At 37.4% G+C, this 17,171-nt stretch overlaps 1 protein-coding gene across 1 annotated transcript; it reads right to left on the reverse strand.

Moving 5' to 3' along the window:
* Nucleotides 1-3,807: 3,807 nt before the first annotated feature.
* LOC122080703 (respiratory burst oxidase homolog protein A-like) lies at nt 3,808-9,381 on the reverse strand. The gene is made up of 14 exons (XM_042647522.1): nt 8,508-9,381; nt 8,248-8,407; nt 8,113-8,161; nt 7,394-7,507; nt 6,423-6,845; nt 5,955-6,335; nt 5,773-5,868; nt 5,559-5,674; nt 5,310-5,483; nt 5,066-5,222; nt 4,778-4,915; nt 4,555-4,683; nt 4,394-4,472; nt 3,808-4,297 (listed from the first exon to the last, which is right to left on the reverse strand). The coding sequence occupies exons 1-14, from the start codon at nt 9,076-9,078 to the stop codon at nt 4,188-4,190; spliced, it is 2,697 nt and encodes an 898-aa protein (XP_042503456.1). The 5' UTR covers nt 9,079-9,381; the 3' UTR covers nt 3,808-4,187.
* Nucleotides 9,382-17,171: the final 7,790 nt, after the last annotated feature.

Consider the following 17,171-nt stretch of genomic DNA (forward strand, 5'->3'; position numbering starts at 1 on the left):
GGGGAAGTATGTTAAGATATAGAATAGCATTTGATTGAAGCAAAAAAGATTGTTATGCTACCTTTGTACAGATTTCTTTATAACCTTCTCACATAATAAATATTTGGTGTCCAGATCACCTCACTCGCGGGGAATCACCACATTCAATCTTACACCATTCATAGGGTGTGGGAGCAACCTTTGGAGAGTGGGGACCATATCTTGTGGATGATGTTAGATGGGTTGGGGTGGTTACTCGCAAGGGAGAGGAACCACTATCCATAATGAGATTCATACTGACACTTTCTCTCCTGTTACAATTATATGGACCTCATATATATAGTTGACACTATTTGTCAACCTCTCATTGTGTAGCGTGTAGATTCTTTCTTACACTACTTTTGTAAGAAACCTTCCCCCTTGATTGAATTATGTTCTGGTACTTGACACATAATTAATCTAGGCTATGATCTATCTATCAATGGTCCGAATGCCACATCATTATCCACTTGATAAAAGAATTGTGAACGTGTGAGAATTAGAGTAGGTAGGTTCCTACCACGAACGTATATGAATTGTTTTCCCTTGGTGTGCAAATATGTTTTTTGAACTAAGTCGGCCATTCCACAAAGATGTTTTTTATTCACACAGATGTGATTTTTCTTGCAGTCAGTCCAAATAATCAATTCAAAGTCATTACTTGCAGAAGGGTTTTGGATTTTCTTCTACTGTCCTACCATTTGATGTCCATTACTTGCTATGGGGTTTTTTTTTTCTTCTTTGGGTATTTGCATGGGTTAAGGGTATGGATTTAGTAATCAGTATTGGGATTTTGCGGATCGTCTTTGATTGAAAATTTTATCACTACTTTTATTAATTTTTCTTTTAAATAATTGTATCCTTGTGTCTATCTCTTTCTCATTCCTTAAATTTAAGGATTCAAGAGAGAGAGAGGGAGATGACGGATCATTTCTGTTGGTTTAAAAAAAGAAAAGTAATGTGGTCATCAATTTCAACAAAAAATAAAAAACTTATTTAAAGAATACCCATGCCAAGTCATAAACACATGTCACACATTTACCATATCATAGATTTTTTTCTCCTTTCCTATTCATGATATCACAGAATTTGGATAGAACAGTTTCTCTAGAATCCTTAAGTTCCGGAGCTAATTCCAAGGTAATCAAATCAGTAGAAGGCCAAAATTTCAAAATTTTGTAAAAAAAATGCAAGGAAATCTTGTCTTGTTGGCGTAGGTAATGCCCCACAGAGACAAGAGACACGAAAAAACCACATTGGCGTAGGTGTTTACCCTTTTATTAGTCCTGCATTCTAGTGTTTTCTACTGGGTAGGATTCTTTTGCCGACAAATAAAAGAGAAAAAAACTATGCCCACATGCGTAGCTCTACATCCTGATATTGGTAAGTATGAAAAGATCACATCCCCTTAGATGTCTTCACACAAGTGGATAGGATTCTCGTACTCATAAATAATTGAAGAAACCGCCACAAAAAATTAAAACCCTCAAAAACTTAACTGGGCCAGATTTGGGCTTTTTAGAGGTGTTTGCAATGATTACCATCCGGCCAAAAGCCTCTCAAGGGGTCATACTTATGGGCTATGGCCCTATGTAGCTTCTGTCCTTGGCCAAATAAATGGCCTTTTAATACTTTTGGGATCGGGCCAATCTGTATTCTTAATCGATTTAATTGATCCAGTATGGCGATACTCATGGTTTGGAGTATCAGTATGGCATCACCCATGTCAGGGCAATACATATTGCTCTCATTAGTCACCGATCTGGAGATCTCGATATCATGCCTGTGAAACAGCACAAACAAGAGATAAAACAGTAAAAAGAAAATCATTTTTTAAAGAAAATTAAGGGTAAATTTATCCAATACAATTGATCCAGATCATATTGTAAAAATACCTAACCGATACTTGACCCAATGCCGTGCACTAAACCATGCCGATACTGCCCCTGGTATCGTGAAGTAAAACCTTATGTATGATTCCATTGTTAGCAAAAACGTGTTTAAAACGGAACAAAAACATCCGTTTTAAACACATTTCCATTTTTTACCATTTAAAACACGTTTTACCGTATGCTTCTCAAAGATACTTTAAAAAAAATGGCAAACTCAAGCATTCCCGTTCTAAACACATTTAAAACACATTTCCGTTTCATTGCGTTTTTTAAGACTTGATTTTTGAACATAATGTTTACTTAATTGACCATATATCTCTCTCCCAAACTCTAATTGACCTGATTCTTTCACCAACTTGAAATTAACACAATGAATTATATTTCTTATGATATTACCTTCAACTCAAATTCAATTCACGGACCTCAAAATTGAGCTATAAACTGAGATATTTACTGAAAATATTTCTAAAGTGATGACTCCTAACTCTAACTAAACACATATCACTTCGAGAGTGTGTTGATCATATTGACAACAGTGAACAACACCATAACTTAGTCATATTACTCAATAAGACTTTGTGCATGTGTGGTGTATGAATTTAGAATTAGTGTTGGATGATATTCAATGATATGTTTTAAAACTTATATTGAAACATGGGATGCATAGATATTAATGTTAGATATTATAGTTGTTTTGAATACTAGATGTAAATATTCATATAATAATTCTTTAATTTATATGAGTAAACCATTATTTTTTTATTCCCGTTTACTTGAAATCTACACGTTTAAAATATGTATCATCCGTTTTTTGTTTTTTACCATTCTCTGTTATTTGACTGTATCATTTGAAAAATATTTTACTCTTCAAAATTCGTATCGTCCATTTCTTTTTCTTTTGTTTTACCGTGCCCATTTTTACTATGTTATGATCAATTAATCGATCATAGGTTTACAGCATCAAAAGTCAAAATTAAGCACGAGATCAGGGAAGGGACCCACTTTCTAGAAGGATTCTCTTGGGCCCGCGTTCCATTACAGTATACTGACTCCCATTAAGAAGAAATGATGTGAGGCAAAGAAAACAATTGGCAGCACCATATGTTACCTAATACTTACCAATTTATTTGAAGGATCAGGGATGTACCCCATGGGCCCACCCCAATTCGTCATCAAACACTTGGGCTCTCTTTCTGTCTCCACCTGTGAGGACTCTGGAATCTTTTCAAAAAAAAAAAAAAACACTAAACTTTGGACTTAGCCCGTTCCCTTTTTGTTTGAAGGGCAAGTGAATTGCATGGTCCTGACACCTATGGGTTAACTCGCACAAGGCAACAGAAGGCTAATGACAACATGCATGAAGACATTAATTTAAAGGAGACTTTTGATTTCACCAGGAATAGAATGGTAATTTTGGGCATCACCATATCTGGGTGTAAGGCCTACGTGATTAGATAGGTTTCTATGTTTATTTATTTTTTAAAATTGTTTTTTTTTGGACAAATCTTAAGTAGTCATAAAAAAAAATTTGTGTTTTTGAAAAAGAAAACCTTGTACATTTGGCACTCCCTATCATCCAAACACAGCTTAGATTTGAAAAAACCCAATTACCCTCTTGTGTTGATTATACCAAGCTTGACAATCATATTGTCCATGTTACACCAGACTTGTCACCATACCCATATTGCCCACATATAGGTGATCGATCCATTCTAGCTAGTGATATTTTTTTGTCATGAAATGCCTAGCCTTATAATAACATTTATAGCCTATCCCATATTTTTTGTAACAATTATGCATTATATTAACTCAATATGGCTGAAACTTCACAAACATGAAGACCCAATTGTTATCCATTCAACAAGTCAAGTTTCAGCGAAATTAAAATTTTGTCACATGACAACAATCTATTAATGTAATTTAGAAAGGTTGTAAAAAAAATTGTATGAACTACAACCACGCGTACTGACATACATAGGAAGGTATACCATTACATGAACGATAACATGATTAAATTTGGATGACTAAACCATACCATTTCTCTGAAATTGCATAATTACATTTTCCACATCATCTTTCCATGTGGCAAAATATGAACCATGTTTATAATGGATTTGTCACCATTATCGGGACAATAAGATTTTCACCTTTACCCTTTATTGTATTAGCTTTATTTTGCCATTTTTTTTTCTTTTTTTTTTCTTTCTCACACGTATCTTTCTACAAAAGCTGGAGGAGATGGAAGTGAAGGAGAGGAAGCAACACAAGCCAGACACCTCAGAAGTGCTCCATATGGAATTCGAACCTAGTAGAGTCTTTCTGGTTGAACTCAAAGCAGAGCTTCTTCAGTTCTTTAGCCAAGACTGCAGCTCCACAGTAGAAGACCCCTGCTCAAGTAATCAAACATTATAATTAACAGAGTTGTTCATCTTCACACACACACACAAGAAGAAACCAAAGTTGGAGATGGAGAAATAACTCACCAACGGTAGCGTTAGGGTGCTTTGAACGGATTCTAGAGAAGATCTGCCTCCATTTAGGCCTTGCGAAATGGGTTCGAACCTGAAATTGATTCAGTTAGTAAATGATGTTGTGGATGTACACCAAGAGTGTAAAAAGAAGTAGAAAGAAGAAAGAAGCTAACTTTTGTTCCGGACACAATGTCTACTCCATTCTTGGCATGGTTGAGGGCTTGAACCATTGTGATAAGGGTGGAACGAGCATCTCCTTCCTCATACACACTTGTTAAGTAGTTGTGCAATTCAATCACACCCTGAAATCCGAAAGTATAAAATGAATTAAGAATCAATTTAGTTTATAAGATTAGACTCAAATCAGAACATGTATTTCATTTTATCTAATTGTACCCTGTCATCCAAATCAGCAACTTCATTCATCACGCCCTTGAACCAGTCAAAGGAACCTTGTTCCCTGGTTACCCAATAGAAATATGCATTAGTAGTTCTTATTGCCTTGTGATGATCTGATCTTCCGTGGCCCGCTTTCTGAAATGTTAAACATACGGTGATTAATAATGTCAGTTCTTCTTCCTAGAAATTTCAATTCAAGGTAGACAAATTCTAGACTATTTTATTTTCCAATAAAAAATTGGATCAAGATTGACAGAACTGTAACTACATTTTCATTTTGATTACCTGATCCTCTGCTTTAAATATGTTGTTGAGCAAATCTTTCAAAATACTGATGAATGGTGTTGCACCAATTCCTTGCCCAGCAAGGAGAAGAACATCATATTTTTTGTAGTCCTGAGCAGGAGCTCCGTAAGGCCCATCGATCATGATCTTTGGAAGACTATAAAGTCAGAAGAATTCATGTAAGAACGGGGAAGAACTGATAGAAAATTCCAAAGGTAACTCAAATCAAAGAGTAGATGTGTACGTTTTACTAGTGGATTCGTCAGCTCTAAGAAGCCCACTTTTACCAGATGCAGGAGCTGGAGCTTCGCAAACCTTTTCAAAGACCCTCCTGAGCTCATTTGTCCAATCACCCAACTGCCTAATGTGGACGCTCAAGTAATCATCTCCAGGTGATGAGGTAATTGAAAATGGATGCCTGTGTAGAAACACCAATTCTTGTAATCAATCCTTTTACGATAATTGAAAATTGCAGAGGTGATTCCTCACTTACCACTCGAATGGAGAAACAGCTGGGCACTGGACGAACATGTATTGTCCACTCTTGTAACGGAATTGGGAAGGCTTGGTCATTTGCAAGGTCAGGACTTTGCCAGGATAAAGAGCAACCTAGTTGTTCATTAAATCAAAGAACAAATCAAGATGTGGGTTCATGTCTTAAATGGAAATTCGTGATTGTAATGTACCACAGTATGCTTTATAATTACCTTAATGAGCCGGACGGCATAGAAACCTGATCTGAAGAATCTGAGGGTCCTCTCAGCTGCATATAGAATTACTGGAATGGCTATATACATCCATGTCTGCGAAGTTAGAAGATACAGAAAAACAAAACGTCAGATGGATGAGGTAGTGGTGAAGATGTTGCATTTAGTAGTTAGTCTCTTACCGTCTTTTGATACCAGACGGTTTCCATGTAGAGATAGATGCCGTGCACGATGAGTAAAGCATAGACGATGATGAATAGGTGGTGGGAATACCAGAAGGCATTGAAACCAGTCAGCTTGGTGAAGGGTTTGGGCAGCCTACTACGTCTGAACCAAGTTGTCGCGAGTGTCATCGCGATTGCCATTAATATCAGTATAATAACTCCGGTCAGGGGCTCTAGTTGTGACATGATTTGATTATATGTGGGCTTAACCGGACCGAAGTACCCTGCTAAGTACATGTTGTAGGCTTCTGGAGACGACGCAATTAGCCGAGGGAAATCGCAGGCGAGATGGTCACCGGCATGAAGGATTATACCGATAACGATTGCCGCTGCTATTGACTGTGAGAATCAAAGGCATTAAAAGGGTCAGAATGGCGTATCCAAGTTCCAAAATCCAAAATCTAAAATCCAGAAAGGGGGTTTTACCTTGTGAAAATTGATATTGTCGTCGAAGGGGAATATCTTCGAGAGCCAAGTGGATCGCAGCCATGTTATGGTGTTTCTGCAAACCGGAAACAGGATAAGGGCCATGTTCAATTTTATGGTCTCGGCACCACCCTTGGCAAAGAGAAGGCAATAACCCATGACTTGAAAAGCAGCCTTGTGTTTGTATTGAATCCATTTCCAGACAAAGAGGCCAGCCATGACCCCAATCCACACCACAAACAACCAGATCCTCTTCCAGTTCTCCTCCAAGAAGTAACCTGCCTTGGTACGCCATTTCTGGATTGGACTCCTCCTCCTTAGCCCCTGCAGATTCTGGCTCAATGCCTGGCTCGTGTAGCTCAAGGCTTGGCTGTAATTCAGATAAGTGTCCTTCTGGAGCAGAAGCGTCTCCAGTTGCCACAGCTGCATCGACCATCGTCACCATAATATTCAGTTTTGATAAAAAAAATTCACAATCCTAATCAAAACACTGGAGTACTAAGACCACCGACGGACCCTTTACAGATCAGGAACAAGCAAGCACGCTAGGTAGTAGCAGGTAAGATGCAAAGCAATCCCTAACCGAATAAAAGTAGACCACAGAGAGAAAGAGAGTGAGTGACTCGTTCCTAATCTTTCATTTCTTCCCTTAATCAACTTCTTCAAAGCCTGTAAGCGAGCTCCGCTAGCTTTAGACGACACCGTGATTGACTCCATGTCTCTCAGTCTAGGAACAAGTTAACAAACCAAGACGAAAGCAAAAGTACTGGTCAAACTTTATCTTCCTTGGACGGTGAGGAAAGGTTTTTCTACAGATTGGGGAGGTGATGTGGCTGTTTTTGCCACGTGGCAAATGTAGCCACGTGGAGCGATAGGTTCCTCTTCCTCATACACCGTAGTACAAAACCTTTCGGGAGTTTCCATAACGTAACTTAAGAAGTCGAAAAAACAGTGAGGGGGAGGGAGCCCACCTCAATATAGCCAAGCCCTTCTGGATCCAATTCCTCCATGATTAGAGCTGCGTACTCCTCCGCCTGCTCTTTCAGTCTCGACAATTTATTTGCAGAGGCACTTAGTTCGATAATCTGCATTACAGGTTTCCCACAAAATGATTAAACAGATTAAAAAACAGAATTAGAATGTTTTTTCTTTTCTAAACAAAAGCTATTATATTAAATGAAAATCATAATCCCAAAAAAGTTTTCTAATTTTCAGGAATTTAATCCGATATGAGTTGCCACCCAACGACAATGAAGGATCCCATGAGATTATCTGTCGAAAATCTCTAAATCCGAAAATTCTTTCGGTAATTACAAAAACATTTTAAAGCCTATTAGTTGAAGTAGGCAGAAAGTAGGCAGAGCAAACAAAGAAGACAAGTCGTCGGGGAGAGCTTAGATTAAGAAGGGGAATGAGATATTCCGCACAGGCAGGTTGGAGTTGTTGGTTTTGGCATTCGAGTCCTTTTACGTTTACCAAATCCATTTGAAATGAGATAGATTATTGGATTCATGTTCACTTGGTCAGAGCTTCGTTTTTTTAATCTTTCCCACTTGTGGAGTATTTGATCTCAAGTTACTTGGAGAAAGAAAAACTCAACCAAGCTTGACTCACTGTAGATAATAATGAACTAATGAAAGAGAGAGAGAGAGAGAGAGAGAAGAAACCATAGAAAGCAAAGACTACACACCTCCTTCACCTCTTCTTCTCCGATTCGTCCATCTTCGTTCTTGTCAACCCTGCAATTAATGCAAATAATAATATAATGACTGCATACTTTATTCTGTTCTTCTCCTTTTTTGGCTCTAATTAGTTTAATACGTACATGTCGAAGAAGATCTGGAGGCGAGAATCGAAACTTTCGTCTGTGATTTGGTTCCAAAACTCGTACAGCTCGTCCTTACTGATTTTATCGGTCTTCAACCTTCGCCTTCGGCTCAGAGCATCGAACAGCTCCAGAGCAAATTCCTTAGAATCCTTTAATCCTTTTGAAACAAAAAACAATAAAATGTAAGAACAAATGAGAAAACCTTATCATCATCATCACATAGATAATGCAGAGAGAGAGAAACAGAGGTAGAGAACCTATGCATTGCCCAAAATCTGAGCGCTGAAGGAAACCGTCTTTAGCCATCTTCTCGAAGTTGGTTTCCACTTGATTCCATCCATCCACACCTTTGCGGTTACTAATGAAGCGGAGTCCTCGAAGACCTCTATGAGCTCCAGATTTAGTCCGATCGAGCTCTGCTCTCTGTCGACGCATAGCCCTAGCTGCAAGAGCAGAATCGAATCCAGATCCGGCGCCATTCTGAGACGCAGAAAAGGATTTATTATGGCCCCATGAGAACCTTTGCGAGAACTGCTTCACCTTTGAAACCGCCTCAGCTTTCAACTCCTGAGAGAACTGATAGATACGAGTAGACGCACTTCGCCTCATCGTCCCCGACCTCGACATCGTTGCCGGTGTATGAACCCCGGACTCGATTTCAATAGCGCCCGCAGGCTCAACACTGCGAAGGATGATGGTGTCATCATCCTTGAAATCAAGAGTCACTTCAACATACTCCTCCGTCGCCGGTGAAGAATCACCGCTGAATCCGTTTCCGGTGATCGTATCTGAATCCCATCGTCGTTCATGCCCCGCCAGGCCCCTCATTATTGGAGACAAAATCGGAAAAAAACAATTCAATATACAAAATAATTAACTGATCCTCGCTCTTTTAAGGAATGGATTTGCAGAAGTTCGAACGCGTCAAGAATCTCTTAGAAAGGACAGGATCACGCGGAGGTGGTTTCAGATAAAGCAATTAAGCAAGTACGAGAGAGAGAGATGAGTGGGAAAACGAAGAAAAGGAGAGAGAAAAGTGGGAAAAGCTCCAAAAGGACTGGAACAGAGCAATGTTACTGGGGACTTCTTTTTCTTTTCCCCGGAAACAAACGATATTGTCCCGGTACAGTAATATTCCTTTTCGCTTCTTTTTGGTTTCTCTGCTCTTTAGTTAACTCTTCATTTTCCCTTTTGCTTTGAAAGAAGGGAAAATGAATTCGTATTTGAGTACACCAACTCAAGATGAAATGGAAGAGGGACGTTGGGACTTATATGGAATTGGTTTTCTCACCTCTTTTCTGATTCCCTCCCGGGTCACGGTAGCTCCAAACGGCTTCGTCAACTGCATGGAACACCGCTCCGATTGGTCAATCACGCAACCAAAGAAAAAAAAACCTTTGTGAATGTCAACTCCGGACCTTTAATTAAGCTCAAATATCATTTCACATATTTGGGAAATGGTTCTTCCCATGATGCCACTAGTGTGGCGTGGAATATGTATGCCATACTAATGGTAGTGTAAAGAATGATATCATTTACTTGACTTAGAATGGAAAAGAGTGTTAATGTGGGTGTTACATATCATTATGAATTATGAAAGAAGGTGCATGATGAAACCTACACCCTATTATCAAACATTATTTATTTTTATTTTTTGAGAAAATGGTTTCCACACATTCATTTCGATTGTTATGACTATTGTTGAAAGAGAAGTCATGGTCTAGAGTCTAGATTCTAGATTAGGTACTAATCAAATTTTAAAGGTTAATTCACTAAACAAGAAAAATACCCTTTTTTGCATAGACATGTATCTATCTTATTAATGTGATCCCATGTATATTCTAGTAAGTGCACTCTCCTATAGACTTGGATTTTAAAGATCTATTTTTACCATGTGGTAAACTTCTATAAGACTAAAACTTGATATGTGAGTAGGATACTTAGTTAGGGGTTTGCCTATCTACAAAATTTTGGTCATTGCCATAGGCATGACCATAGACATGTATAAACCAAAAAGGTCCCACTTCTTTATGTTGTAAAACTAAAGGTATGAAACAAGTAAATAGATGTAGCATGCTAAAATGTATAGCTACTGTATGCATACATGTTGCATGCTAGTACAATCCAAATATAGTTGACCTTTGACCCCATGGCTTTATAATGTGTTATGACATTTAAATGGGCCTATTTTATGGTAGATCATTTATATATGTCATGCCAATAAGGAAAGTTGAACTCATGAACTCTTAATTGTGAGGGTGTTGATCCTTGCCAACATATAATTGACAAGGATCCACACCTCTTGCATCATAAGAGTAGCCAGTTGTAAAAAGGCTGTATCCTACCATACCAGTAATGTAAGGGAATTTTAGGACCGGGCTTATCTTTGTAATGGAAGCCAAGCCTCTTACAACTTTGTGTATTGCAAGTTAGGCCCATTCTGTTAGGTCAAGGCCGAGGCTGACACAATTTCTTACATAATGTCAATGGGTTATGGTGCAACATATACTCTGCCTCACGATTCTAACCATTGGTTTTACCTTAAAAAAAATAAAAAATAAAAAGTTTTTAACTATTGGTATTGTATCCACGTATTAGTCAATATTCGTATCACCAGCATCTGATACGATAAAATATGGATTGAAAGTATCGGTATCAATATCGACAATGATCAATACGACCATCGATATCAATACCTGCAATCACCATGCTCTCTCTCTCTCTCTCTCTCTCTCATATTGAATCTCTCATTCATTAAATTTATATCTAGGCCAAATTTGGCCGCAATTCATAATTTCTTTAGGATCATTTATTTTCCACGTAAAATATCTGAATTTTTTCTTTTTAGTAAAATAAAAAAATTTTGTTTTGAAGTAAAATATAAAATAAATGCATTGGAATATAATAGAATTTTCACATAAAATATTATTTTCACACGTAAAGTCTTAAGAGTAAATTTGACATGTGACATGACTTGGAACAAGCTAAGTCCAAGTAGATGGATGGAATATAGAGATAAATTCCCAGCAAAGATGTAAACTTGGTGATTTGTAATATGTTTGCATATGGGGTTGATGAGAATTCTTTCCATGTTGTGGATTGCCAAGCGATGAAAGTCTAGTTTTCGTTAGCAATAGTTAGACAAAGCATAAAATGAAGTAAATAGTCAAAAGTTGCGAAAGAATATTCTTTCCTTCATTGCACTTCACATCTAACGAAAGAATTTATTGATTGTCCATGTTCACACCTACAATTATATAGACAATTTAGATCATGAGGTGCGGCAAATGATATCATACATTAATAGACAATAATGTCATTTCATGTGAGAAGGAGAGAAAGACACACAAAAAGATGCTAGCATACCCTACCTCAACAACTTAGAGAACCTTTTCCCATAAAGTATTACATAAAATAATTATTTTTCAATCATGGACTAGGCTTACATGAAATCTACGTTCACTCTCAAAATCTATTTCTAACCCCTCCCCTCCCCTCCCCTCCCCTCCCTCCCCTCCCGTTAATTAAATCCAAGAGAAAACCTGGCATTGTCCGATACAAAATATTTAAATTCTTGACTTGTTATATATATTTGCCATTATATTCGTTGATTAAGAAATAATATAAATGCACATTAACCAAATATATGTTATATTTGACAAGTAGGACCCGTTCACCAACCCCCACACCCCCCCTACCCCCCAAAAAAAAAAAAAGTAGGACCCTTTTCTTTCAAAAAATTTCAATATCTTCACATTCTTTTCATGTTACATAATAGGAACAAGAAGGTCACTAACACAATGTCAAAGCCAATGAGTCACGCTGGCTAATTCTCCCACATATTACATATAGGATGATTGTTGTCATTATTCAGTTATCCTAGTTCCTCAAATATTGTTGATTTTCAAATATTAACATAAATCTGGTCGAAAAAAAATATATATAAATATTAACACATTGAAAAGTGTAAAACGTTGATTGATTTAGAAAAACATAGTTATGGCTTTAATGTGTCAAAATTTATTTAAAAATAAGAGAAAAGGAATCCTGAAAGACAGCGTAGCCCTTGACCTAGATACCGAGGGGGTGAAACTCTTATGAGTGGGGGACATAGATTTTATCTATCCATAAAAGTTGAATCATATACAATCTACCAAGCGGCAATTATTGACTTTTAAAATAAATGGGTATAACAAAAAAAGATTCATAAACTAGATGAATAGGAACTATACTAAAAATAAATAAATAATAATAATAATAAATAAAAAATGAGAGAGGTTTTTCCACGAGGACTCAAATCCTCTATGGCTGGCAGTGAGGATCCAATGGTTGGGAGGGCTTTGGCATGCACCTCAGCCATCGAATGCTCATTGCCACTCATTGCCTCCCCACGGAGGATTTTTGTGTTTCCCACAGTGCCTTTGTTGGGAAAAATTTACACACCACACCAATAGTAGTTGAAAGAATGGAATCATCCACATGATGTCTACACGGATCAATATAGGAGAGATTGTCTGGAGGCACATGTGGAATTTGCATTCCAAGGGTACTGATGAATGGTGACTTACCCAATTATGATTTGAGAAATTGAATTGGATCAATATCAGTCCTATCCGCTCCCAATTGTCGGCCAATACTATATCGTTAGATCAATACTGATGAAGACGTAATAAGGTAAAAAAAAAATCGATTTTTTTAATGACAATCAGAGACCAATTTCGGTATCTTACACCATGTACCCCAGGGCCAAACAAATAAGATGACCAACATCTGCCTTTTAAATATTTTCTCTATCGATCCGTTCCAGAAGGGTTTAGTTTGGACTGGCCAGAACTGGACCAATCGCAGTCAATAAAAAATTTCAAGCCCAACCCCAGAGCCCCATTTCCCACTCCCCAAGGCCCAACTCGTCCCGTAGATGGCTGCGAACTCGTTCGTTACTCGCCAAAGTCGTGCTCTACTGCTTCCAGTAATAGGACGAGTCGGGTCCAATTGTGTACCCGAGTCTTGATTTTTCTTGAATAGGTACACCAATTTTAATTTTTTTTGTTACAACAGTCTCTGTTACAACGCGGCAAAACTAAATGATTCGAACGAAATCCAATGAATAATTATAATTTTTTTTAGGCTATACACCTAATTTTCAGGTATTGTAGTTCAATCGGTCAGAGCACCGCCCTATTAAGGCGGAAGCTGTGGGTTCAACCTCCGTCAAATCCCGACCTAGGATCCAATGAATTAATCAATTCATTTCTCCATTTTCTGCAAAGAGGGGGAAAAGAGCAGGATATAATTCCCAGTATCGGATCAGTATCGATCATCTAAAAAATCAATACAGTATCTCTGCTTCTTAGCATTGGGATTTTCGTATCTAACAGAAGTATTCTGATTTTCTTTAAAAAAAAAAAAGGTTTTTCAGAGTTGAGATTGTTAAGATGATGTAAGGAGGAATGGGGATTTTTTGCGATTTTACATCTTTAATTCCTCTCATCATCTTATAAGGACAACAAAAATATGGTTACATATTCTACTTGGCTACATACAAACAACCCTTTAATTTTTCAAATATATTTTTTTAACCTATCATGCTTTGCTACTAAAATCCAAAATAGATTCTTTATTTCCTATATTTGGTTAGTATTTATTTTCTTATTATTGTAAATTAAGTTTTCGAGTTAACCACAGCATCATTTTTGGTAATCGATTTTTTATTTTTTAAATCTCACATTCCTACTAATGAGGCCTCAATCCCAAAAAAAAAAAAAAAAAAAAAAATGGTAGAAAGGCCTCAATTAATCAAAACGTAGATTTGAATATAAAAGGGGAGGAGGAATCCCATGCCATTGTGGTGGTCAGGCCTTTTCTCTTTCTTAACCACGTGGGTCCCCAATTGATGAAACAAAATTCCATGCCGTAATTGATATGGCAAGGAAGTTCTCCAAAATATAATAAAAATAACAGTAATTTACAATGCTACCCTCTGGAGACTGCTATTATTATAGGAACACCCCTTATTTTTTACCAAATTAAACTCAGACCCCCTACTGTCAGTCTCCGTTAAGTAAGGATTTAAAATGATATTTTTAACCTTTTAACTAAAACATATAATAAATCATATTTTACCTAAGTTACATCTCCCTGAGTCGTTAGTCGTGAGTCGTGAGTCGTGATTGTCCGCAACAGTAGTTACAGCTGACGATTCCATCTTCTTCTCCAGTGGAACCTGTCACTCATTCACTCTCTTTCTCTAAACCTCGAGGCCGACTTGGGTGTTCTAAAAAAGAAAACCCAAATGCATAGTCATGGATTTTCAATCACGGAAAATTTTTCGCCAACAACCCAGATCGTATTTTCCTACGAGCTTTTAGATTCATTTTAAATGCTTTTTAGTGGATTCCAATTGGAACCCTCCCTACCTCACGCATGAGCACATGACATTCTAAGCTTCTATAGTTTTGAACTGTGACTCTTAAACTTTTTCCCACTCTCTTGTTTGAAGGCCATCAAGGGTCGGTTGAACAGACGAAGAAGATATTTTGGGGGAAACTGAGACAACCACTTTTGAAATTGTTTGCAGGTTTGGAGTTGCACAAGTTTCATTCTCCTCCTTTTACTCTTCTCTGGCAATGGTTGTGAATAAGTCCTATGTTCTTCTTATTCTCTAGGAGTGGTAGCGACAATGTTTGCTTCTGCTTGCCTGTTTTTCCAGAGAAATACTAGCTGCATTCCTCGTTTCCTTCCCCAAAATGGCCATGGCCCGCGCCTGAGGGTGACGACAGAGGACTCATTGCTCCTGTATTATAGGGGTGCTTTTTAGGAACATCATGAACATTAGGGGTGTCAATTCTTAAATCGAACCGGTAAAACCAGCTGGACCAAACCGATAACAACACGGATCGAACCGAACCGAACCGAACCGAAGCCTTATTGGGTCGGTTTGGTTTGGAGTATTGCAATCCCAAAACCAAACCGAAACGCATCGAAAATCGGATGAACCCGAAACCAAACAGAAACCGGCTCAAAACTCGGACCGAAACCGAAACCAAACCGGTAAGAAACCGAAACACTCCAAAATTCATTAAAAAAATCAAAATTTACATAGTTTTGTAAACATTTGTATGGAAAGTCGAATCCAAACTGGACCAAAAACCAAAACCAACCCGATTACAAATCGATTTAAGAAATCGAAGACAAACTGAAACCAAACCGCACCGAAACCGAAACCAAACTGAAATCGGAATTTCCTTATTGGTTCGGTTTCGGTTTCAACTTTTCCACACCGAAACTGACTCAACCCGGATCAAAACCGAGCCGGACCGACTGATTGACACCCCTAATGAACATGCTCCGACGATGCCCTCCTTTTGTTGAGGTGTTTCTGTTGGTTGCCGATGCCACTGCCGTGATCGCCAGTGCTCGATTTGGGATAAAGGTAAAAAAAATCAATTAAAAATGGGCATTTTAGGTACTTCTAAGGGTATTTTGGTATTTAAAATAAAATAAAATAGTTGACATCAGCATATAAGGTATATTCATTAACAAAGATTGACGGTAGGAGTCTGAGTCTAATTTGGTAAAAGATAGGGGGGTGTTCTTATAGTACTGACATTCTCCAGGGGATGGTGCTGTAAATTACCCTAAAAATAAAGAATATATTTAAAAACGAAAGAACTCTCGAAAGTAATAACTCTTTTTTTTGTTTTCCAATAAGAATAATTCACACTATGTTCCCTCATCTTCAACTAATAGGAAAGAATAATCTTATAGTTGATTTTTCTTCTCTCATAATTGTGGAAAACTTTCTTCTAATTTAAAATTAATTTCATTTTCTTTCCCTAACAAATTATAACAATTGGGATTAAACTTTATAGATTGATATGGAAGGGGTTGGTAGAAAATAAACAACTCCAAGAGGTGGTTGATGGAGAATTGATCTCTTATTTTGATTTCATCGAGTGAGGTGGTGGATTTGGGTCGGGTCGGGTATTTTTGAAATAAGGAGTTTGTCGGTCTCTGATTGAATTTACTAAAAGCAAAGTACATCAAATCGATCATTATTGATTCGATTGGATTTTTATTGGTCTTGATCAATTCTCAATTTTGACCAGTTCCATCAAAATACAAATTAAGGCGTAACTGTCAAAAAATTTAATAATAATAATAATTTTTTTTTTAAAATTAAAAGTAGAAGTAAATGTGTCTGATATGGTCTACGCCAATTCAAGTCAGATGAGTATGCACGAGTATTAGATTGGTTTTGACCGTGATTGATCCCAAGTTTTAAAACTTATTTAATCTTTATCATAGTTTTAAAAATCGGATCGAATTAGTGGACTGGGTTTTGGAGAACCACTGTTTAAGGAATCCGAGGATTGAAAACTCAGACTAATTCAGGTTGATTTGGATCCGATCCTAATTGGAATTGACTGAGATTGATTAGATCCATGACCAGATAGCTTTCTTAATTGAAATCAGATTGTGGATTCCGATCAAATCAAAATTGACGGAAGGGAATCATCTGGGTCCCAATTCTGGGTTTATAAACCCAAATGGAATCGAGATCAGATTGACTTATCCAAATTCCGATTCCAACTGCTTTGGATCTGCCGATTTGTTCTTTAAGTTTAAGTTCAAACTAATTATGGTCAATTCTGACCAAGGATTGGTGGGTATCGATCAGTTTTGTCTTTGATTTTTTTAAAAAGTATTAATTTATTACTATTTTACCCCTGAAATGATACAGATAACCGATCCAGATCTGTTAGGGATCGAGGATCAGTATCTAATATGTCTGATATGGACGATACAAGACCGATACTTTAAACCATGATTCTGACTGATTTCAACCGATTCTATCGATTCCCATTGAATCAAATGCAAAATCCATGAAAAATGATTCCAATTCCGATTCCGATTACTCT

Source organism: Macadamia integrifolia, chromosome 6, assembly GCF_013358625.1.
Source record: "Macadamia integrifolia cultivar HAES 741 chromosome 6, SCU_Mint_v3, whole genome shotgun sequence".
Lineage (NCBI taxonomy): Eukaryota > Viridiplantae > Streptophyta > Magnoliopsida > Proteales > Proteaceae > Macadamia > Macadamia integrifolia.

What these genes read in the sequence shown, in the direction of transcription:
- LOC122080703 (XM_042647522.1), bottom strand. Translation starts at nt 9,078, where the DNA reads ATGAGGGGCCTGGCGGGGCATGAACGACGATGGGATTCAGATACGATC. An exon ending in ATGCCGTCCGGCTCATTAAG is followed by an intron (nt 5,675 to 5,772) that starts GTAATTATAAAG and finishes ATGAACAACTAG; the next exon opens with GTTGCTCTTTATCCTGGCAA. An exon ending in ACATTGTGTCCGGAACAAAA is followed by an intron (nt 4,473 to 4,554) that starts GTTAGCTTCTTT and finishes AATCAATTTCAG; the next exon opens with GTTCGAACCCATTTCGCAAG.